This window comes from Pagrus pagrus (genome assembly GCF_965226575.1).
Source record: "Pagrus pagrus genome assembly, chromosome: 19".
Taxonomy (NCBI): Eukaryota; Metazoa; Chordata; class Actinopteri; order Spariformes; family Sparidae; genus Pagrus; species Pagrus pagrus.
The window spans coordinates 3,042,574-3,068,067 of record NC_140203.1 but is presented as its reverse complement, the minus strand read 5'-3'; the positions used below and the strand labels follow the sequence as shown (position 1 = coordinate 3,068,067).

Here is a 25,494-nt window from a genome sequence, read left to right as displayed (position 1 = left end):
TCTGCTTAATGATTTTGATCATTTGTTTTTAACCTGCAATCCAAACCTGGAGCCTACGTTACCCACGATGCAACTCAGCCACTGAGTGACATCACTGGAGGAAATTCATCAGATTACATGCAGCTTCCTCTGGAGCCAACACATGCAGCAGAACTCTGATTGGCGGCGTTTCCCTTTAATGAGCGTAAAACAGTGTTGTTATAATATTAATAAACACTTAAACTACATTATAGTGAGCTATAAACCATTTATTCAATGTTTATACTATATCGCTGATAAAACAAATGTTTTAAGGTTTAGTGGCTTGGTTTGTCCCTTCTGGGCTACTGTAGGAAACATGGCGGACTCACTACTCGACATGAGTGGCTGCTCAATTTCCGCTGGACATTCGTTATGTTATTTTACGATTATGATCACATTCATTCATGGACGGTACTGCGTGGTCGCCTGTCAAGCTTTTTTTAAAACTCAATTAAAAGCAACTTTATTGACATCGAATTACAGCAATATGAACAACGAAAAATATGCTACACTACAGCAGGAACCCACGCACCGCCGTCTGGAATAATCATTAAAAAAACATAATCATAATCGTAAACTAACTAATCAAATGTCTGGTTTTACTGCAGCGCTGCTTGTAGTTTGTCTTAGTGGTGTTTCCGTATGTAGCTGTCCAAGATGGCGGACACGCTAGCCCATGCGCTACTCAGAAAAGCTCCTAAACCCGACACTGGAGCTTTTACTCAGGTGTTACTCATGTCTCTCTAAAGCTTTAGTCGATCATGAATGTTGAATTGACCTCACAGATTTCACTGTGCACAGCTGTGTGTTCAGTTCTGCTGTTTACTCAACACGTCTCCTGTGAGGGCAGGTGAGTCAGGTACCAGAAACCACCAGCTCAACGGTTTTTAAAGCAGCCTGTCAGTCAACAAACTGGGCAGAAGTAAACAAACATCAGCTTCTGCTCAGTTTTGTATAAAACTGCTGATGATTCAGAGCCCAGTTCACCTCTGAATGAGCCATGTAACAACTAAATGTGGAGGTTTATAATAAAAAACAGGGGGAGCAGTTTAATTCACTTGTTTTATGATATTTATGGTCATCAAATATCAAATCTCTGAGCATTAAGACAGTTTGAGTCCAACACAAGAAGTAAATAAGCCGTTTGTTTACCTGCACATTCATCTCTCTGCATTGCATTTTGGGATTTTTTTCCACCTTCTGACAAAATGATGAATCAGATTTGTTTATTTTCTGGAAATTAACTGTAACTGGAAACTTTGCTACACAAACTGCAAACTGAACGAAGCCTATGTGTCCTATCAAAAATATGAACTCTGTTTCTGTTTGGTTAAAACTTTTATACCAATGACTCCAAAAATAACTCTTCAATATTTAAAAAGAAACAGAAAAACAAAAGTCTCGATGCATTCAGTCCATCTTTTATACATTTGGACAAATTCTTGACTGCAAAGTGAGAATCTGGGACGAGATGAGCTGATTTAAAACATGCTAATCTGGAATGGCTTCTTATATTCTGACTTTGAAGAGTATTTATCGGCCGCGAGTCTTTAAACGCAGCACTCGAACATGAAAACTGGCAGTTCGGATGAAGCTTTAGATTCTGTGGAAAAGAAAAAAGTTTTATCCTCCGGTTACAAACCAACATGACACTTCCTGTACAGCCACACTGAAAACCCTCAGAGCTGTTTTAATGGATCTAAAGTGCCTTAAAGCTGAAGAGTGAAAATACATTAAATAAACTCAAAAACAGGAAACGGCTCTGAAGCTTTTCACCGTGTGGTTCAACACTTTGTGGGCACCTGATGAGACCCAGAGTGGCCACAACAGATGTTTGTTTACATTTTATATTTTGGAAAATCTTCTTATTTGCTTTATTTTTACAATCTGTACAAAAACTAAAGCGTAAAAACAAAAAGTTGCAGTTTAAACTGGGATTTTGTGCCAGATTATTCCATAAAATTACGTTTTTACTTCAGTTTTTGTACAAATTAAACAAACCAGATAGAAAAAAAGCTTCATTAGTGATTTAGCTTTAGGTGCTGATAGACAGGCTAGCTGTTTCCACCTGTTCCCAGTCTTTATGCTAAGCTAAGCTTTAAATATAAAGGAACAGTTCACCCAAAAAAGAAAATTCAGTCATTATCTCCTCCCCCCACATGCTGATGGAAAGTCAGGTCCACAAAACATTTCTGGAGCTTCACAGCAGAACAGAATTGCAGCGTTCTCCTAAACAACTGAAGTAGCTGGGGGAAAAACAATAATACAAAAAACATGTATTTGGCTTAATCCAAGTCTCCAGAGGCCCTGAGATCCCAAATTGATTTGAAAAGACGTTATCTGATTACACCCTCAACACACAGTCGAGCTTTTGCACCAACTTCAGACAGGGTTCACGCTAAGGCGTTTGGTTTCGCAGCGACGGTGAAGATTTCAGCTTAAAAAGATGCAAATCAAATCTTTTCAAAATCAATTTGGGATCTCGGGGCTTCCAGAGACTCGGATCACGCCGGACGAGATGTATGGAGCCGTTTTATGTTTTTGTTGTTTAGCAGAATGCTGCAACTCTGTTCTGCTGCGAAGCTCCAGAAATGTTTTTATTGACTGACTTTCCATCAGCATGTGGGTGAGCAGATAATGAGAATAATGTGAATTGTTCCTTTAACCCTCAAATATAAGACTTGTCTTCTCTTCTAACTCCTGCCAAGAAAGTAAATCAATGCATTTACCAAAATATCAAACTATTCGTTTTAAAGTTTCCATGGAGCCTGCACATCTGTGATTAATACATCTTAAAACAGAAAAAAGATGTGAGGTGAGAAAAAGTGTGATGCAAAGATCCCATCAGCTGTGCAAAATGATCATTAACTGAAGCAGACACGTAAAATCTCTTTAAATAAAGAAAAATCATTGGTTTTTAAGTTTGAGCTGAGAAACACTGGTCAGCGCTGAAGAGAGATCAAACAAGAATAACGGTAAAAAGTCAGCCTTGGTTTTAAATGAACTGGAGCTTCATCAGGACACGACGAGCCCTGATTATAGCTGAAACTCCACATTCACCTTTTAGAGAAATAACTTGTGAATGAGGACGAAGCTCTCGTCGGATGATCGCAGCTCTCCGTCTGAACACAAACCTGTTACTGACACAAACGACGGCCTCATGCAGGAAACATTTGTACCAACAGATTTCAAGTGCTTTTTTTTAAGAAACTGTCCAAAATTCTGACTCCAGCTTCTTAAATGTGAATATTTTCTGGTTTCTTTCCTCCTCTGTGACAGTAAACTGAGTATCTTTGGGTTGTTGACAAAACATTTGAGTCGAGATTTCTAAATGATCGACAGATTAATCGATACTGAAAATAATCATTAGTTGGAAGTGAGCCACAATTTGTGGTACGAGTCCAGCAAAGGAAAATACTTCAAGAATTATAACGTTTTAATCTGAACGAGCTACTTACAAAAATATCCTTTTCACCACATCAGCAGCATCACGGAGGCCACATTTTGGCAACACATCAGCCGCCTCATGCTGATGCTGCTGAACACCTGTAACATCACCTCTGTACGACCTCACGACGACGTTCCCACCCCTCATTTCTTCAGCGTCTAACTTCATGTCAGAACATTTCTACTGCACCTTCTTTATTTCTGTCTTCTCTTATGATGCTGCTAAATATGAGTTTTTCTTTTCACTCTTTTACTTCCGGGGACAATTTTTGTAAATTAAACTTACAAACTTAGCAGAACAGGTCGCATTTAAAAGCACTTTGCTGTGCGTTTTGATTAAGCTAATTAAAATATCTCAGAAACAAGTCTTCATTCATCAGGTTGAGACGAGACAAACTTGTGCAGAGTTTGGTGAAACTGATTTGGGACAGCCCGACGTGCCAGATCGTATGTTACACAGAACCATCTGGGAAGCCACCTTTAGAAACTTTTTGGGAAAGGGCAGACACTTTCAAAAAATAAAAAACTTAACCTGGTAAATTTCAACCAATCATATTAACAGAAGGAGAGCGCTCCCACCAGTAGTGCCAGTTGTTTTACATCCAGAAAAGCCTTCAGTTTTGTTCTTTGCTCATCTTTCCAAAAAAACAAACTCTCCTTTTTTGATATAACTGATGCTAAAGCAGCTACGCTAACCTCTCGAGGAGCCGCCATTGTTTTCAAACAAACAGCCGCTTCTCTCGCTGGTCGTCACACCTGAACCACAGCTTTAACTTCCTCATAGGAAGCCGATTGGTTCGACTACTCTGTGTTCGGCCGTAAAGTGCATAGCTTGAAGCCTGGAGAGACGGATTTACAAGATGACATGAACAGATTTAAAACACTCGTACGAGCGAACTCGGGACACAAAAACGTTCCTGCATGAGGCCCGACGTCGTCCTGTGAGGTCATCGTCACAAACCAGCACGTGAAATGAAAGCATAGTACCTCTGAGAGGAAATGAGATTCTTTTCGTTCCTGCGGTGAACATGTTCAGCTACGTATGTACAGAATCACCTCTGAAGTACTGAATACTGCGGTCAGTAACACCCCGTCCTTTAATGTCATCATTTCATTCAATAAGCCCATATTAAAATATAATAAATACATCCAAACGAGAGACGTTTCCATCGAGTGTCTGTGGGAAACATTCACTGAGGAGCTCCGAGCTGACGGAGGCCAGCGGGGAGCCTGGAAGGCAGAGCAGAGGAGAACGCTTCGAGTAGTTTGGTTGTATTTGGTCGTGTTGTCGTTTTCCTTTGTTTAGTGTTTGGCTTCTTGTATTAAAGCAGCTTTGGTGAGCGCGAAACACGCAAACACACGACAGATCAGTTTACACTCCGACCTCAGAGTGTGAACGTTGTGCCAGCGGCTGCTCGTCCTCTGTGACCGGCTGCTCGTCCGTCGTCCCGCCACAGTCAGCAGCTGCTCTGTCTGTGCTCAAATACCTTCTGTTCACTGGGTCTGCTTGTGTCGCGGTCTGCGTGTGCGTTAGATGGCGTGTGTGATGTAGAAGATGAACTCCATGTCCATGGCAGTCTGCGGGACGCTCGCGCTGCCTCCGTGGATGACGGGGATCAGGGCGCTGTCCAGCTCGTTCATGTAGCGCTGGGGGAGGAGGTGGCCTCCGCAGCCAGCCTGGTACTCCACCTGAGAGCAAACGCACACACACTCAACACACTGACTTCAACTGAACACACAAGATATTCTGGATAATGTCAGGCTGCAAGTAACAACTGTTACTTTGATCAGTTATTATTTTTTTTTACCATGTCAGCTTGTGTCGAGATGCGGAGTGAGAGCGAGTTGATGCCGCTGGAGGTGAGAACGGCGAGGTGAGGAGTCAGAGCGCTGCAGGTGGCCACCGCCATCTCCTTCTGAAACACGCTGGAGTTCGACAGCACCGACGGCAGGCTGCAGTCTGGAGTCTTTAACTGGTAAAACACCTGCAGGGACGTTCACACATTCACTGTCAGCCGGCTCTGAACTCACACTGGAAAAACTCGGTGTCAAGAATCAGTTCAGTAAACCGAAGAGTCACCTCAGTGCATCTGATGGAGCGTCCGTCGGACTCAAACTCTGCCTCCTGCTGCGCCCTCACACTGTGGACTCCATCCAGAGGACGCCCATCCACTCCGCTAGTTCTACTGCAGATGAGCGTTATAGACAGAAAATCACATTATTGTTAAACAATTAATGTATCTGAGTGAGAAGAACAAGGCTCAAGACAGCAAGTTCACTTCCTTTGGGGTTCAGTAAGAAGGGAAACTCCGGTTGTCTAACTGGTGCACAGAAGAGGAAGCATCGGCCCGGATATCCGCTAGTTGTTGATTTTCATCTTTTTTAGTACCTTTTCTGTGAAGAGTTGGCGGCCATGTTGGTGTTGGTGACAAGTGTTGAGTGAGCTGATGTAGTTTACTGAGGGTTTAACATGTACTAGATGAGATTTTACTTTATTTGTCTCTCCCCGTTGACTACTGAGCAAATTTCTTCAGAAATGAGGCGCCGTGAGGTTCACTGGACTTCGACTCTCTATAGGAATCTTTCTCAGTATGAACGCGAGGAACGGTCACACCAAGTTTAAACCCGACTGTTTTTTGAAGATAAACCTCAAAGAATTTAGACTCCAGGACAAAAACCTCTCAGACTTTCTGTGGCTGACAGCTGGCTCTGAAGTGCCTTTCGTCTGTTTTTAGTATTTTCTTTTCTTTTGTCGCCACCTCCTCTGGATCATGGAGTGTGTAACATGAAAGCAGTGCAGCGGTGAACAGGTTGCACAAGAGTGTGTAAACAGCCGTGTGTTCAGTGTCGTTACCCCGTGTTGACAGGTGAACTCCAGTCGACCCAGCGGACGGTGACGTTCTCTCGGACCTCCCCTCCATCATTCCTGCCGCAGGGGATGTTGAAGTCTGTCTGCTCCCTCAGGGCGCTGCGCAGAGACTCCATGGTCTCTGGAGGGATCTGCACCATCAACCCATCTGACACGCGAACACAAATCAGAGTTAGGGTCCAAAAACACGAGTAAAATCACTGAGCTCCTCCTGTTTCATAGCAAATCAGTAACTTTACCTTCAACAATGCTGGACTTGGCGATGAATCCTGAGGAGGCTTTCAGGGCTCCATTGAACACCACAAAACTGGCCCCAGTCACTGTAACAACACACAGAGCAGCACAGAGTCAAGAGACAACAACAGACATCATCATCTGCATGTTCGTCATGATATTTCTGCTCACTCGTCCCTCACCTTCCTCTTGAAAACAAATAGAAACATGGCCGATGAGGCTGAATCGCTCGTCTCTCACCTGTGCGGGTCTTCCCCGGCATGCTGTTGGCCTGAGTCTGATAGTTCCCGTCCTCGTTCTGGAAACACACCAGGTGAGAGTCGGCCTCCGAGCTGAAACGTGCTCCGATACTGATGACGTGCTCGTTGGAAGCGTTTACCACCTTCTGCATCTGTAAAACACACAACGCGTGTTATTTACTGTCTGTACTGCCGACCTGCCTGTTAACCGACCTACTTGATTTATTTTTGTATGTAAATATGCGAGTTTGGGCTGTTCAGGGTAAATATTGACAACTGTGCGAGAAATGTGGTCGATGGTTATCAATCCAACTCCTAATCTACACGGGCGACTGCTAAAAGAAATATTTACTTTGAACTCTTTTGCAAAATCTGCATTTTGTATTCATGACTCCACTTTGTTGGACACATATCACACAGTGTGACACAAAACAAGATTATTGTTACTGCACTGTTCATACAGGTGAGGTAGTTTTTGATTTTGGGAATTCTTTCTGTTTTCTCGCTGATGTTCGACGACAAGATCGATAGCACACCTTAAATATGAAGACATGAGAATCGAATCGATCTTCTCATCAAACTCTCAGGCAGAAAGCCAGTGAGTTTAGTTCCCAAAATGTGGAATTATTCCTTTACAGCCGTCATACCTCGTTGAAGCTTCCTTTGGGGATGTCGATGTAGCTGTGGCCCATCTCCATGTGGATCCTGAGGCCCTCCACCACTGACAGACTGTACTGGTAGTTCCTCAGGTCCTGTCAGAAAACAGTCCAGGGAAACTGAGTCATGTCTGCAAAGTGTTCTCCATTTTCAGCACAAATAAAAAGAAAGTCCTAAAGCCTCAGAAGGCTTCATCCACCAATCATCACTTACTTTCTTGCATAGACTTTGGAGTCACGGCTCCTTATGAATCAATAATGTACATTCAGATAAAAAGACAAACTGACCCTTGAGGCAAACATAGAAAAAGTCACACTACTTAAAAAAGCTCTCATCCAAAACCACAAACTCTGTGTGAGGTTCTGCACAAGTCGAACCAGCTGACGACACCGCCGGAGGACAAGTAATTCATTTCTTCAGAAGAACTGTGATCAGCTGCATCAAATGTTCTCAGATTCATTCTGCTCTTATTAACCACTTACAGCCGCTGTGGGTCCAAAGACATAACTGGAATATTTCTGTGGTCGCACAGCTTAAAAATATTAAACTGTGTTACTCACTAAAGTAAAGCTGTGACACTTGTTTACAGTCACACAGCGATGGAGGTCTAAATTAACTTTCTTTTAACTGGATTTAACCACAACAGTCCTCTGTGTCATTTGGGAAACAACCTAATTGTTGGTGAATGATTAACAGCAGACTGGACCTCCTCCGACACTTAATTAAAAACATGGTTTCAGTGGGATTAAAAACCAAAGAACATGGTTTAAGTTGTGACATCGATCCGTTTGTGTTTTCGTACTTACAGCCAGTAAATTCATGATGGTGTGTCCTGTCTCTCGATACACAGAGTCCCGAAAACGGATACTTGTCAGTGGAGTGGGATACACTGAAACAGAGAAAATATTAGATTGTTATTACTGTGGATTTCACTATTAACCAGGGTTTAAAATGTCACAGTTTTGAAGTGTTTCTGAATAAGAGGGACATTATGGCACAACATTTTTTGAAGTAGTGTTTTGTTAAGAGTTGGGCTTTCAGTCATCATGATTTTTTTTTTTTACCACATCGTGCACCAAGTCAAATTCCTTGTAAGTGAAAGGAAGTAAACCTCCTTCACAATAACCTTGATCCTGATTCAACTGGCGTCAGGTCAAGACTGTACAAAAGCTAAACCAGAGAACAAAGGCAGGGACAACAGTGACCAGCAGGAAGCTACACACCGCTGTATTCAGCTCCGAGCCGGAGAAGCAGCCTGAGAGGAAAGACTTTGGCCCAGGGGACCTCCAGCTTCTGGATGAGAAGGCCAAACAGGAAAGGCTGAGGGGGGAGAGTGAGGCCATCTAGAGGCTGACAGGTGGGAGAGAAGAAGAGCATCCCAGCGTGGTCCTTACTGCCCAGGAAACTGCTGGTGAACGTCACGTTATCCAGCTCCTCCAAAAACTTCCCTGTAACAGAACAAAGTGATTCTGTAGCTGTTTGTTTTTCCTGTAAACAGAAACTCAAACAGACGGTTTTGTATGTGCCGTCTACCTTTTTGGGCTTCTTGGTAAATGTTGAGATAAAGTGTGAAGAGGTCTTTTGGAAGAGCTTTTTCTTCTGGCAAACACTCCAACAAAAACACCAACTCTCTCTGACCCAGAGCCTGCAGCCCATTAGAGCCAAAACACCAGCACTGTCGGCTGCCGTCTGGATCAAACAGAAACACAGACGGTTAACAGGCAGCACGTCTGAGGGAGAACATCTAAACACAGCCATTACTCTCTTTTTATATCATCTTAGAAGATGTGAAATAAGTCCACTCACGTGTAACCAGTTTGACGTTGATGAGCAGATTAGCGTTCAGAACGAACGTCAGGGGTCGAGGTCCTCCTTCCTCTAATAAGTGCAGAATCTGGCACGGAGCTGGACTCTCCTCAACCAAAACATCTACAAAGAAAAACAAAAATCACATTTCAAAAATACATTTATGCGTTTGAAATCAGCAGGGTGATTATGAAACACTGCCGGTCTCATCCGATCTGTCACAGTGACGGCATTTTGTCACTCAGACCTCAGACTTAAGTGGTGTTTACGTAATTGTTTGCTAAAGCTCGAGATGACCCAAATGCCGTGATGATCGTCATCCAGATCTGTACTCCAATGCTTCACTTCTGATGTCACATCATCTGCACTGAGCAAGAGGCAAACGGCTGAGAACAAGAAATGGAGTTGAATTAGTCTCCACAAATGCGGTCCCACGAGAAATTCTCAAATTTGACAGAAGCTTATAAAGCCCTGAAACTGTGATGCAGGACAGCCAGAGTTAACTCAGACATGGAGCCCTGTGCATTATATTTGGCCTCTTGTGTAATCAGGGCTGGGAAACAGTGAGCGAACTTGAAGGAGTGACGATATGAAGGAGGACGAGTGTTTTCCGTTCTCACACAGGCTGAATCAGACACGGATTTTAAACCTAGTAGAAGTGACTTTTACCAAAAACCATTCAGCACTTACTTTGATATTAGTCTTGTCATGCAACATGCACATGCAAAACTGCCAACTCATTTTCGTAAAGACGAAATGAAATGAGCTCTAATACGCAAATACACTGAAACAAACACACACCTCCTGCTTCATCCTCTCCGGTGGTGATGAGCAGAGGAGGGAGCTCGTCCTCGTTATCTGGCAGCAGACTGGGAACCCTCTTCACTGAAGTGCCGATTCCAGAGAGCAGAGCGTAGTCCCAGGGTCCAGACACCGGAGGTCGAACCACCTCTACGACCCCTGAAGCTTCGGAGGAGGAGGAAGAGCCGCCGACTCCAACCTCTGACCCTGCAGGGCCGGGCTGAAATGAGAGGTACCAGTCCCATTATACTACGAAGTTATTTTTACTGCTCACGATACTAAAATATTTATATCTGTAGAAAACTCAGTGAAGCAGACAACAGCTTATCAAGCACCTGGGGAAGAATCAACTTTCTCAAAACAAGTTAACAGGTTTACAAACAGTGAAAACAACATGAACTCCGGTGAAAAAAGTCCTAGAAACAAAACTGAAGTCCCAAAGACTCCAGTGTTTGTGTGTAGCCAGGCTGTGTGGTCTTACTGTGGTCTGATCCGGACTGACACCGCTGAACTCCTGGGAGCTCCTGCGGCTCGTCACCGACAGCTTGGTTGTGTCTGCCACCTCTCCGTTGGGCAGGATGCCATCAGCGAACCACACACGCTTCTGCTCACGAGGACAACCTGAAGACACACAGAAAGTGGACGTTTTTCAAGGGTTCGGTCCGGGACAACAGACTGACAGTGAAGTGAAGCACAGACTGTGTACAGTATTTAGGAGTAATCATACTGTCGTTGTTTGGGTGTTTGAGAACGGACACAGGCACCATGACGGTCGGTGGAGGTGAGTTAAGAGTGCCGGCGGCGCGAGCCTGCTGCAGAGGGGGGATGGTGCTGCAGTACTCAGACGGGACGTTGGGGTTCGGACTCGGACCCGAAGGACTCATCATCCGCTCCAGGGCCTGAGCTACAAGGAGAAACATGTCACAGACGAGCGTTAATTTTAGAGCAAATTTCAAGTTGACTGACTAAATTGTTTTCATCTACTGTTATCTGAACTCGGTGGCTCCAAAGATTCAATGTTGGTCCAGACGTTAATATCTCGGCAACTATTGGATGGATTGTTGTGAACTTTTGTGCAGACATTCACGTCCACAGGCGATGTTTGCTATTGACTTTGATGATCCTCTAAGTTTTGCTCTAGTGACATCATGAGGTTGATATTTTACTGAAATGTTGTGACAAACATTCAAGTTCATGTTGGGATGAATTATAGAGATTTATTGTCAAGTACTTTTACTTTGGTTTATGACCAAATACCTAAAAGAAGGAAGGCATTGAGCTGCAACGATTGGTTGATTAGTTGTACTATTAAATAAATTGCTAAACTATTTTGATAATCGATTAATTGGTTTGAGTAACTTATAATACATTTAAAAGAAGAACAAATCTAAATTATCTGATTCCAGCTTTTTAAATGTGAATATTTTCTGGTTTCTTTCTTCCTCTGTGACAGTTAACTGAATATTTTTGGGTTATTTTGGGATGTTTTCCATCATTTCTGACATTTTATAGACCAAACAACTAATTGATTAATCAAGAATCTACAATGAAAATAATAGTTAATTGTAGCCATACCAAAGAGAGATGTCTGTCTCTCTTTGTGTGCATCTTTCAGTAAAACACTGATCAGTACCAACGATGGTTTGTTCTGGTTTTGCTCTAAAGCCACTGACTGCTGCTCTCAGCTTACACAGGCTGATCGAACACAGAGAGCTGAACCAAACTAATGGATAAAAAGGGCGGAAATTGCGGTTTCTGATGGATGGGTCTGACTGAAGTGTTGGCCAACACACTGACCATAACAACTTGAAAATTTAATTCAGTGGTCGATGGAGGCTTGTTGCTGTGAGGAGGTTGTGAAATCTATTTTCTTCCGTCTAATCAGTCGAGCTTAATGCAGCACAGCAGTAGCTCAGTTCTTTAGAGCCCCAGGAAAATATTACACCCCGTCTAATTTCTTAATTTCATCCAGTTAAAACCTCAAGCTGCTTCTCTTCATCAAACTATTTGTTTAACAAATTGTTGGTGTAAAACTGTTTCTGTTTTTTTTAATATCTATTCAAATGTTTTAATGTTTTATTAATGTTGAACTCCTGGTTTGTATTTCATTTTGTTTTGTTTTATTGCTCTATGACTCGCTCCTCTTTGGTCTGGTCATATATTTTGTAAAGCCTCTTGTAGCTCTGGTTTTAAAAGGCACTGTGGAAATAAAGTTTATCATTATCAATATTATTATTACTACAACTGTTGAAAATCATGTTTTTTCTTATAGTCTTTAAGAAGTTTAAAGGGTCCACAGGTGAAATGTGGGTAAACCAGCTAAAAATGAGCGATTGAATCCCATTTCCCATCGCCAGGAGACGAGTTCGCCTTTTTTTGGGGGGTGAGTCATGTTCAATGTCACGAATGCGGCGGAAAACAGGGAAGTGGACAGCAGCATGGAGGCCGGTGATGTAACAGTGATTACTTTTCTTGTCTTTTACTTTTGTCTCTCTTTCAAACTCAGTGCCAGCTAGATGATGTTTGAGCTCTGCTTGAATGGAGACCGATGGAAAACTATTCGCGCCCCAACGTCCAAAGCGTCAACGTCCGTATTAGCGTCTCGCCGGTGAATCAGTGTCGTGTCGTCGACACAACCGGTAATGAATGCCGATCGTACCCTTTCCCACTTTCCTGAGCTGATGATGGAAGTTGCTCAGGAGACATCTTGCTTCTTCATGAATATTATTGTGTTTACCCAGGCGTTGTGATCATATTAAAGCCGATCAGAGGCGGAGACGACAAGTACTCGTGACTACTGCAGAGTCATTTGACCCAGGAGTGAATGCCTGAAGACAAAGCAGCGGGTATTCGTTTTTGTTTTGTCCAGTGTGTAAGGGGTATGTGTGTGTTGCTATAGGCAGCAGGGAACAGCAGGTAATGTTTTCGTGAACACAAGGAAGAAGTATTTCCTTTAAGTGAGCTTTTCTCTGACATCGGAGGAATGCGACGACAGACTCTCTGCCTGAAGCGACGATGAGGTTTAGACTTTTGTGCCAAGTGATCAGAAGTCAGATCAGATCATGTAGAAGCAGAAGTGGAGCATGAGGATGACTGTGTTCGCTCGGGGGACATAAGCTTGACAGAAAAAAGTGCACACAGCCGAACAGTCATGTTTCAATGACCACGGGGGGAGTGACTGATTACTGTAATGACTAATTTGTGTTTGGTTGCTGCTCAGTAACAACACTGCAGTACATTCCTGTAGCTACATGTCACTGTTTTCTATAAGACGAGGTGAAAAGGCTTCTTTCGTGTGGTCCTGTCGCAGATTTATATATCGAACTATTAAATCAGACACATCCAACATCTGACTGACAGCTCGGCTTCACCTACACGACGTGATGTAGTGCAGATGAATGAAGGTTATTACAAACGGGACCGACGTGAGTTGTTACTTCTCAGCCTTCCGGTTGCACTCCCAGAAAATGCTGATGTAGCACTCGTCTACATTATATTGATTAAACATCATGGATCTTTATCGATCTGTTTTGTACGGACAGCAGCTACAGAGTGGCTGACAAGAGCACAAGAGCACAAGAACACACAGCAAAGACATTATAATAATTCAGAGCCTTGTTAACGGAAAAAGTCACTTGTTTGTCACAGAGCTTCACCACAAGGAGACTTGTTTCACCTTGTTCTTGCAAGGAAAGGATGACAAGGCACAAAAAAGTCACCGAGGGCTTCGGGCTAATTACTTCAAGCACGAAATCCATCTGCGACCCCATTTTAAGCAATTATATACCAAAATACTCCTCTTTAAAATCAAGTCAAAATGGTGATTACAAATCAACAAACAACAACCAAACACAGTAGCAGTTGCAACACAACAACAACAACAACAACAACAGTCGACTTGTTAAGAAGTCAGGTGCCTCTTACCTCGTCATCCCCTCTGCTTAAACTCAACCAGTCCACATCAGCGTGAGTCCGTTCATTAGCCTGACTTCAGACACTCCCATCACTGCTTTCCTACTCCTCGCTAATTTCCATGAGTCTCTTCTGTCTGTTGTTAGCCGTAATAGCCTGTTAGCTTTAGGCTGGCGTGTGTGCGGTAAGCCTCACATGCTGCTCACCATACTGATATGGAGGGAGGGAGGGAGGAGAGAGGTGACGGAGAGGAGAGGAGGATCGCATCGCACCGCTCGAGCATCCACCGGCCACAAAAAGTGGATCACCCCTTTCTCTTTCGTCTTTATTTAGACATCGTGTGTGTGTGTGTGTGTGAGCATCACATGTCTACTGCGTTAGGCGGGTCCTAAAGCACACACACACACACAATCAAGGACAAATGCCAGTGTCCTGTTATAACTCTCCTCCCTCTCTCCATCCATCTTCCCCCTCCCGTCTCTTGCTCTCTCCCTCTCTCCGTGACCACGCTGCAGTCTTTAACTATAAAAAGGTGCCTCTCTGAAGAGCCTTTCATCATCAACGCACACCAACACAACACAACGTACATGTGATCTGAAGTATTTCTTACACGGTGTGAATGTAAAGACACCAACATGCTGTTTATGTTCCTTAAAAGACACAGTTCTTTAAATGAATGTTTGAATTTTTTATAGATGCTCAGAAAGACTTAAAGAAAGCCCCCGAGCCACTTCGTACGGGGCTTTTTTTGTGCGTCACGCCTTAAATATTCATCAACTGCATAATGAAAAAACGTTACTGTGATGTTATTAAGTTTTAATGACGAATACTGAGTTCTGTCTATTTTAGGATTTTAAAGATGACTCTGAGGTTTTAGTCCTGTGAGGGGATGAAAAATACTCAAATCAATTCCACCCTGTTAAATATATTTATCGTCATACAGAGGCAGAGAAATCCCTTCGAAAAAGGGGATTTTTTAGCCCTGAGAGGCAAATGAGAAAAAATAAATATATGATGACCCATTATTTAAGTTTAATCTAAATAGTTTCCTCTCCTGTGTTTATGACTTAATGACCGGTGACAGGTTTTAAAGTCCCCTTAATTGTTTTTTTTCTACTGTGAAAAGTTAGTTTCGGTGAAAGTAAAAAAACAGTTTTGCCCGGAAAGTTACTTTTTTGGTTCGTCTGTGCGAACAGTTAAAAAAAGTGTTGGCAGGTGAAAACATTTTTTAGTATTTGTTGTTGTAATACTCGTTTCGGCCACAAGAGGGTGAAGTGCATGGCTATCTTATTATGGAGCCAACTGTTTTTTTTGGCAGGACTCGCCCTACGCTGCTTGTGATTGGTTAGGGGTCGGCACGAGGACGTAGGGTAAAGATCTGAATATCAGGGAAAGCCAATGATTAACAACAACTGCCAAAAACAAAATAGACCATTTTTCCACCTGTTTTCAAAGATGGAAAAAAGTAACTTTATCTGTATACTATGACTCTATATTCAGCACTTTTCTGAGTGTTTTTGTTTTTAAATTATGATTGCTGATTTAAAAAGCACAACTTTGGCTCTGATGCAGCATACAATCTGCAAAGTAACTAGTCACCAAAGTTATCAAATAAATGCTTTTTTTTTTTAGAAGGGGCAGATTTCAAATAAAGTAAAACGCCAACGGGCCCGACTTTTACATTCCCGGTGTCTGACCTGCAAAGCTCAGAGTTTAAATGTGTTAAAACAATTCACTATGTATTTTTTCATAATTTTATTTATTAGTTTCCGCAATTGAAAAATATATATTATACAAAAGTAAACAAAAAAAAATCAACGCACCTTTTTTATCTTTTATTTCAGTAGTTCTTTAACTAAATAAGACTATTTTTATACTGAAGCCGTAAACTGTCACAAGTCAAACATGTTGTTATTGTGTAAACAGAGTTTGTCTCCTTGAGATCTTGAGAAAATGATCCCGTTGTCTCGGTAAAACAACGTTTGTTATTCCGTGAATATGACATAAATAACTTGTGATGACGAGAAAACAAATACATTTTAACTCGTTATCATCATATGTTTGACCCATGACTGTGTAGGGTTTCCATATTTTTTGTTTATTGACGGACAGAACTAATGAATGGGCTAATTAGCCTGCTAACAAATATATCAAGGGGCTGGAATGAGGTTGTAAAGGGCTGCATTTGGCCCACGGGTCGCCAGTTGTCTCATGTCTCAGTAACACTTTAATATCGACATATTGCCCAGCCCTACTTCAAACCTGTACTCATTACACACTCAGTCTCTAATCATCTATCAGCAGGAGAAGCACTGCAGAAAAGACACTCTCTCTGTCTACAATGGAGACAACTAGCTGCTGTGTGGCCAACCACCGTGTGCACTCACAGGTTTCTTCATTTAAATCACAACATTAAAAAAGCTTCTTCAAAGGGCTTTAAAAACCACTGTCCTCTCATGTTATATGCCCCTCCAGGGGATGCACACAGACAACAGCTATATCCCATCTCAGAGGTCTGTCAATAATTCACAACTGATCAGAACCAAAGCAGAAAGAATAAATCGCCTCTATCGTTTTACTGAAATAATTCTCAGCCATCAAACGTCTCCTGAATGACTGCGTTTCTGTTAACAATCGCTGCAAAACTGACCAGCTCGGAGCTCATCTCTGCTCACATGTCAGTAGAAATATGAGGAAGCGAACAGTTAGCAGTTGAGCCGGGGATCAGGGATCAGACTGAACTCTGGTCTTACCTCTTTGTATGGTATCAAAGCAGACGACACACACACGAGCCTCTTTCTCCAGGTACTTCAGCTTACACTTCCTGTTGCAGCACACAGCACAGTAAACCTGCCACAGAGGAGAGAGGACCACAGTGACCAAGGGGACGAATTCACATACACAAAATAAAAGATACAACCACCTGCAGTATATGGAGACATGTTTGTCTATCTAGGCACGATGGGAACAATAACACATCCTATGCAGTACTCTCTAGCGCTGTTTTAATCACTGGTCTTTAGAGGACTTAGCTCCATCTTTAGGACACACGGCTCAGTATCTTTAGATGAGCTGAAAAAAGATCTGCTGACTCATGCTCTCAGCGTCCATGAATCCGCTGTGCTATATTTGCCCCTGGGACGTAATCTCTTTTATTTAACTATTTCTGAAACACGCACACTTCAGGACATCTTTCAGAAGATATCAGCGTCGAAAAACAGAAGTGCACGTAACTTCTCATTTCCACAATCATACAATCTGAATGTGGAACAAGGACATCACTGAGGCTGATAAGAAAATATCTGGTCAATTATGTTTTATCCACAGCTGCAAGGATAAGTTGATGAAGCGATCGAAAGAAAATTATTGGCCAATTATTTTGATAATCGACTTATATTTTCAGACACTTTTCAAGCTGGTTCCAGCTTCTTAAATGTGAGGATTTGCTGTTTTTCTTTGTCATTTATGACAATAAATGTAAATTTGAAGATGTCACTTTGGAAGCATTTTGCACAATTTCCTTATAATTAGAAAGACTGAACAAGATGTTGATTAATCGTGGAGATAATCGGTCAACAGTCAATAAAAATGGCTGCACTACAGATGGGTTGATTTGTCACCGATAACACTGCTGAACCTTTCACCTTGAGCTGCAGTTGAATAATGAAAAAAACAAAACAATTTAGACAATCGTTTTAGTCTTTTAAGACTTTGTTGGTTCACGACTCAAATATGAGAAATTGCTGCTTTTCTTCCTCTCACATTACTGTAACTTAAATATTTTAAAGGTTTTGGTCTGTTGGTCAAACAACACAAGACACGATGACGCCTACCTTCCCGCAGGCTCGACAGTGATGCCGCCTCTTGGTGAAAGTGAACCTCTGGTAGCAGTTCATGCAGTTGGGAGCTTCAGAGTCTGGTACCCAGGCAGGCTGTCTGCTCCCCAGCTCCTCCACCCCCTCTCTCTTCCAGTTCACCGGTCTGGCACCATCTGTGGGTGGCTCCCCCGGGTAAGGCGGAGGCTCTGAGAGTTCATCATACCCCACGCTGTACTCCTGATGGTCCTGAGTGGTGTATATAGGGCTCAAATCCCTAACGTTGGAATGCTCCTCTGAAGGACTCGTGGGTGAACACTCTTCGTCCTCGGCTCCGCTCGGCTCTTTTGTGGAATCACTGAGCGCCTGAGCCTGCTCCTCTCCTTCCTCCCCTGCTGGTGGAGATCTAGCAGTTTGGCAGTGAAGCTGTTTAGGTCGTGCTCCTCCATAGGAGGGCTGCTGATCGGGGCTACTGCTGTGCTGGGACTGGAAACTGTTGCTGGGCAAAGAATCGCTTCCGCCGGAGGAGAGTGCTGGCTCTTCTTGGCAAGAGTCCTGCAATTGTGATGGAGCACCAGGGTTTAAACTTCCCTCTACAGACACACACATTGTTCTGTCACTCTCTGGAGATGACAGGCCCTCTAGATCTTCCCGTCGACCACAGCTCCTCAGCTCCTCTTCCACGATCCTGCCCTCCAGATCTCCATTAGATTCAGATAGACTCTCCGGTTGAGTAAAATCTCCAGAGCTGCTGCAGTAAGACATCCCACCGCCCTGCTCTGCTTCTGTGTGAGCCTGCAGGAATGCATCCAACTCCTCATCTGTAACCAGCAGCTCAGCCTGGTCGCTCTCAGGCAGGTATTCAAAGCCAAACTCAGGGGGATCCACTGGGCTGGGCTCTGGGCAATCACAGGAGGCGAGGTCTGCAGAAGGGGCAGCAGCAGCAGGTTCAAGAGACAGATGTTGCCCCTCTGGTGACATCCGGCCTTCTGCAACCTGCTGGGACGAGTCAACAGGTTCCTCTAAACGGGCCCTGTCCTCCCTGGCTTCCAAGGCTGACAGGGAGTCTGCCTCTGTGCTCTCAGAGACGTCTGCCTCGTCACACTGCTCCACAGCTTGACCCGACTCATCTTCTGTGGTCTTTGGGTTCACCAGAGCTCCACACATGGACACAGCTAAGGGCAGGCATGATAAACCCACCGGCTCGCAGACCGAGGCGCCTGATTTTAGACCTTCATCAGACTCCGCCTCAGCTTTATCTGAGGCTTCATGTGACTCGTCCTCGTTATTCACTGAGGATGTTTCTTCAGTGCCGTCGACAGGCGGAGTGCCCTGCGGTTCAGAGTGGTCTAAGGAGTTCACCACCACTTGGTTTGTGCAAGCCACCTCCTCACAGTCCATCTCCTCTCTGTCAGCTGCCTCAGTGGTCCTTTGTGAGAGTGAATCATCTGTGGGCTCACAGCTTCTCTCCACTGCGGCAGGAAGAATGACGTCCAGCAGACTTAGAGAGGCAGAGTATTCACCGCTCTGCTCACAGGAGTCTAAACCCAGCAGCTCGTCTCTCCCTGCAGACGCCTGATCCTCCATGGTATCTCTGCAGCCAGCAGCCTGCTGCTCTCCATGTACGCTGACCACAGGGCTGTCAAAGTCCACAAGCAGCGTCTCCTCCTCCTCCATTTGCTTTTCCACCATGTCCAGCTCGCTGAAAGCATCGTGGCTGTTGGCCCTGACCAGGATGGCCGAGCTGGTGTCATTCACCAGGTCACACACCGGTTTCAGAGCTCTGTCCGGGCAGGGAGGGGCAGAGCTCTTAACTGGCCTGCGATCCACAGAGGAGAGAAGGTCCACTGCGGTGAGAGGCTGACCTTTGACCTCTCTGTCATCAGTGTTGCGGTTAAGACCGCTGGAGCTGTCAGGACAGCTGTTGGCAGAACCATAATGAAGAGAGTTGAGGTCAGGGAGGTTTGGTGGGACAGTGGACGCCTCTGAGGATAAACACTGGGGGCCCAGGGAGGAGAAGGGGTACACAGAAGGCTTCAGGAACACAGATTTGCATTCGTGTTCCTCTGTAAAAACAAACAAACAAACACACACACACAACAAGTTACACTCAGATACCCTCAAAATCAGAAACACAGTTCGATATTTAAATTGTGTTTTTTAAGAAGTACAATTATGAGTCAATCAAACTTTCAGACTCCCAATATTCTATTTCTTTGATTCAAATAAACCAACTGATTAATTGAGTAAAAACAATAAACAGATGCATTAACGATGTGACATAACTCTTACCAGTGTTGAGCTCAAAGTCATCAAGCAGTTTGTCCAGATCACATACAGCTGCCTTGAAGAAGCTGTCCATGCTGGGCTAAAACAAAGGGCCCTTTACCCCCCACCGCTTCCTACAAAGACAAAAAAAAAGCTCGTTGTTTTAGCAGGAAAGGAAGAATTATTTCAAATGCCATATTTTTTCAGTCTCTGCTCTTTGGGCGGTGGTGTAAAAATCTCCCTAAGAGCAAGAATCTAGGTCAGTCCTTGACACATTAACCCAGTGTGACATTCCTGTTTCCTCATTCAACGTGTAGCAAAGCAGGCTGCACATATTTATAGCAACAGCTGCAGGAATTAATGCAAACAACAACACAATGTCAAACATGACAAATCATAGTTAAACTGAATATATGCATGTAAAAACCTGATGAAGGGAAACCAAATATTCAGCCTTCAGAGGTCCATTACAGGAGCTTTTCCAATCAGGCTGCAAAGAACCGACCACACCTTAAAACTGTATAAATATTTACTACCAGTAGATTGACGATGACGCACAAACACATTCAACCGACTCTCAGCTGCTAATGGACTCGATGAACACACTGCCTGGTTCTCGGCCAAATGATAAACTTCTTGCTTTGGCGACAAACTTCATCAAACTGTTTTCTCGCACAGCTGAATCATTAAATCACATGTGAGCATATTTGGGGCCTGGTTGTTAATCTAGGCTCGGTCACTGATTGTAGATATCTTATCAGCATTTCGATGAATGTTCATGACCTACATCATTTCTGCCGACCTCTACATTGCCCAATGTGTTTATGTTTGTTTACATAAGAACGTCACCAACATTTCAGCCAGCAGCATGGTGACAGATTAACAAGCAGGGTTTTCCCAACCATCACTTGACTATGACAAAGCACCTTTGAGTTTTCTCACATTTTATTTACTTTTTTATTGAAACATGTTAGAGAAATATTTAAATACACAACTTAACAAAATATACAACAAAAGGTTAGATATTTTAATGCAGAAATGTTACATATTTCATCTTTACAATGAAACTTGTATTATTTATTTATTGTATCATTTCTGGGACAATATATAGTCCAAACAAAGTAGTTATCATGACAGGCCTGGAAATTATTAATCCTATGGTTCTGTATTACAGTAACTGTCAGTGTGTATTGTATTAACTGTCAAATATATAGACACTATGTTGCTTTATCGCCCTGCTTTTGTCGAGCTAATGACTCATGTCTCCTTTGTTTGTGTGAAATCTTTGCGAAACACCCTTCAATGTGCACAAAACGGTACCTTATTTAAAGAAAGCCGTTTTATAAACCCTACATCTGATTTGTCACCGTAAACAGCTTCTGAGATTCAAAAGCCGACATAATTAAAGGAATAGCAGAAGTAGGAAAACATCTCTGGTTGTAAGTACAGTACACAACTTGCACCAGAGAGGACTATTCTCACACACACCAGTTTCACAACACGTTGCATCATGGGATCTTATTTCCCAGTTGTCAGTCAACATGTTAGTACTGGTGATTACTGGCTACACCAACTAATTCACTCACTTCTTCTGGCTGAAGAACGGTTTAGACTTTATTTAGGCATATTACTTTGAGACATTGTACAGCACAGAACAAGCTCATTTCATTCTGTATAAACAACAATGCAATTTGTATTGATTCTCTATAAAAGGTCGAGGTTTTTTCCTCTGAGGCCTGAACACAACCACCTGAAGGCCATATCATGTCATGTTGCTCAGGAGTTGCACTATAGTTTTAGATGGCCTGCAGCTCTTCGGCTGGGCAAACTAACAGTTACAACACTAATCAAAATCAGCTTTCGGCAGAGGGAAATATTAATACTTGTGTTTTTGTCACCAAATGTAAGTAAAGCAATGTGATAGGATTGTCTCAAATGTGTAATCTGAACAACTGTGCAGCAACATAAGGAACATTAAGGGAGGATACCTGCGAGAGTGACTCAGTTTAAGAGTTAACTGTAACATTAACTGTGTAATGATAATGTGCTTGTGTGGCACCGTGGGAGACTGGTGATCTCTCTGATGAACGGTCTGGCAGCTAACCGCCTGCAACAACACACAGCGATGCTAACACAACAACACCCATGGTGCTCCAAGTCTCTGAAGGGCAGATCGTTGTCAGGCCCACAGGGAGACATGCAGGTAAAGGGGGCGAGCACGTGAGTTCGGCTCTTTGTTGCTTCCTCATTCCCTAAGTACAAGTCCATGGATCAATACACTAAAAAAATCCCAATACTGATCTGACTCAGCTCAGGCAAAAATCAGAAATGGGTTAATATTATTGGAAATGTAAATGGGTCAAACTTAAGGAAGGCGTGGTTAAAAATAGCTCTCTGTTGAAACGGAGGGCAAACATCGAATATTTTCTGAAAATCTGCTTGATGAAAGGAGTGAATGGCTATTACTTAACACCTTTGTGTCCAAAAATAACAAGCAGCTGCTTTTAAAAGAACCTTTATAGACATACTTTACAAAACAGACACGGAGCCAAAGACAACATTTAGTAGTTTACATACATTCTGGATAAACGGCTCATGTCAGCTTACCTCTGGCGTCCTGGTGTTTTGCTCAGATGATGGATTTTGCTCTGTTTTCATTCGATTATTGTAATTAAAATAACTCTTCAGACTGTTTGTAACAACCTTTTCCTGACTATTCTTTATCCCTGTGCGCCTGAGCTCAAAAGTACTGTGGACTTTTACAGAAATCAACAGATGTAGACGCTTCAACACTGTTAACAAAGAGGCAGCAGGCTGTAGTCTCTCCACAGGACAAAGGACACTAAAGAAGAAACTTTAGGGACACAAGTCAACATTTGTTACTTTGATGTAACAAAAGACTGTTTCGCTTCCTCATCCCTCTGTACACAATAACATATCTTTGTAAGCTAAATATAGATGGGAATGAGGAAGCCAGCCCTACAAGAAACACATCTTACGGTTAATCATCATAAATCAGCACTTCACTTGTGCCATTTCTCTGACAACTAAAAATCATGAAATGATTATAATCATTTCTCCAACAAAGACAAACCCAAGCCTGTTTTGGTGAATTTCATTTAAGTTACATATGTTGAGTTTGAATGCGGTGTGTTTTAGGCTCGTCTTAGTTTGGTAAAAGGAAGAAACTTGAATTCAGACGGTGTGATATTGTATTTCTTCTGTTCGGTAAGGAAAATAGATCCGAGGTCACTTCCTTTCCTGATGTTTTGGGAGTTTTCATTGTTCATGTATCGCTGTTATTTAAACGTAGCTAGTTAAGGTGGAACTAATTTCAACTACTCTATACACTTTTGGTTAATTTGACCTTAGTTTGACTTTGTTGCTGTACTTAAGTAGATTTTTCAGGTATCTGTACTTTACTTGAGTATTACATTTTCTGGCAACTTTAGGCTTTTCCTCCCTACATCTGTACACAAATATCTTTACTTTCTCCTCTTTACATTTCAAAACAGGTAGTTATGGATTATTTTTATTTTTGCGTCATTGTACGCCGCCTTCCCAACATCACAAGACTGATTTCAATCTATATCACAGCACATCACGCACGGCTGACGTAGCGAGACTAAACAACGTAACAAGACATAAACAAACAGAGAAGGCGTGTTAGTGTCTCGTATCTGCAGAGAGTTTCTTATTTTCTCTCTTTGTTGCTGCTCGGGACGCTTTACCAACCCAAAATGTGGTTATTTGACGTCCTGGGAATGAGACTCAACTATCAACTATCTTTGTGGTGCATTCAGGAACAGCTGGGACAAATCCTACTGACTCTACCTTTAACTTTAATAGTCTTTGAAATATATTAATATGACGTGAGCTTCAGTTAGCTTTGACCACAAATGGCAAACAGTAGAAATGTCCTTCAGAGGACACTACTTCTACTTGAGTAAGGAAATGTGTGTACTTTTACCACCTCTGCATATTTTGCATTAAAAATCAAGATATGCAAGTAACCAGTAAGTTGTCGAGGTAAAAGTAGTAGAGTACAAAGTACAATATTTCCTGAACTGTAGTGAAGTAGAAGTATAAAGCAGCATAACATTGAAATAACTCAAGTAAAATTCACACAAATAAAACTGCACTTTATTACAGTACTTGAGGAAATGTCACCACTAGTTATGACCGTGTATTAACAGTGTAACCCTGTCTAAAAACCATAAAGTGATAAACACACAGAAGTTGAATCTGTACTTTTTACACAAGTATCTGTAGTTCTACTTGAGTAATGAACGTGTACTTTTACCACCGCTGCATATATTGCATTTAAAATAATTGCAAGTAACCAGTAACTATAGTTGTCAGGTAAAAGTAGTGGAGTAGAAATATAAAGCAGCACAAAATTGAAATAACTCAAGAAAAATTCAAGAACCCCACAACTGTACTTTATTACAGTACTTGCGAAAATGTACTTAGTTAAAGGGCATCACTAGTTATTGCTGTATATTAACAGTGTGACTGTCTTAAAACTAAAAGGTGTTAAACAACAGCCATCCAGTGTGACTTGCTGCTGATGTGCCACCGATAGCAGCCGTATCAAGCTATGTGTTATTGATTTAATTAATCAATTCCCCCTCTGCCTCTCATTTAAAGAGCTTTAGCTTTAATGTGAACTCACTATCACATTTCACAAGAATCCTCGTACGACACAAAAGGGGCAGCTGGGTTGACAAACGTTAACACGAAAGCCAACGGTTGTTTACTCTTTAACGTTACCCTGCAAAATTAGCATCAGGCTAACTGACCTATATAGCATAACGATACATATCAAACCGCTGGCGTTAGCAGGTCACGTTAGCAACTAACACTTCACCACAACAAAACACACTTAACACTTAGCGTGAGTGTTAATTAAATGGCTGCCTGTATCTTAACAGTTTAAGACTCTTAAACGCCAGCCGTTAACTAACAGCCTGTTGTTTGTCACCTGGAATTAGCCTGATCACAGCAGGTGTAGCTAAACTTAACTGCTAGCCTGTTAGTTATCACAGAACGCATTAGCTGGCTAATGTAGCTAGCTAACTGTGGGTTAACCTGGGTTTGTTTCTGGATTTTCTTACCAGCACTGTTTTTTATTCCATAACTCCGACGTCGTCCCCAACAATTAATGTCATCTTCTGTGTCAAAATAGGAACAAGCGTCGCCCGTATCGTCGTCTCATCCTCCGGTAGAGGCAGTTAAAGTTGCCTGAGAAGAAGCTAGCTGTTGGATTAGTTTTATTGGAGATGTGTAAATTCTCCACTCAGGCGGCCATCTTGAACAGACTGTCGGGAGGTCACAGGATCTGCTCAGCCACAGTGTTGCTGAACCAGCCTGCCATGCACTGTCATTTCTCCTCAAACGCAACTGCAATTATTCGGGATTATAG

The 25,494-nt window shown here is 42.6% G+C and overlaps 1 protein-coding gene across 2 annotated transcripts; it reads right to left on the bottom strand.

Moving 5' to 3' along the window:
* Window positions 1-1,065: 1,065 nt before the first annotated feature.
* Window positions 1,066-25,480, bottom strand: zfyve16 (zinc finger, FYVE domain containing 16). Of its 2 annotated transcripts, XM_084383706.1 has the most exons (18): window positions 25,187-25,480; window positions 20,094-20,203; window positions 17,820-19,867; window positions 16,740-16,836; window positions 10,802-10,978; window positions 10,556-10,695; window positions 10,075-10,294; window positions 9,274-9,396; window positions 9,001-9,156; window positions 8,691-8,915; window positions 8,274-8,356; window positions 7,458-7,562; window positions 6,812-6,962; window positions 6,577-6,657; window positions 6,323-6,485; window positions 5,549-5,654; window positions 5,277-5,453; window positions 1,066-5,157 (listed from the first exon to the last, which is right to left on the bottom strand). In XM_084383706.1, exons 2-18 carry the CDS (start codon window positions 20,161-20,163, stop codon window positions 4,999-5,001), a joined length of 4,281 nt encoding a protein of 1,426 aa, XP_084239832.1. In that variant the 5' UTR covers window positions 20,164-20,203; window positions 25,187-25,480; the 3' UTR covers window positions 1,066-4,998. The 2 variants fall into 2 exon arrangements, with proteins under 2 accessions (XP_084239832.1, XP_084239833.1); XM_084383707.1 differs by lacking the exon at window positions 10,802-10,978 and having other exon boundaries at window positions 25,187-25,479.
* Between the last annotated feature and the right edge of the window lie 14 nt (window positions 25,481-25,494).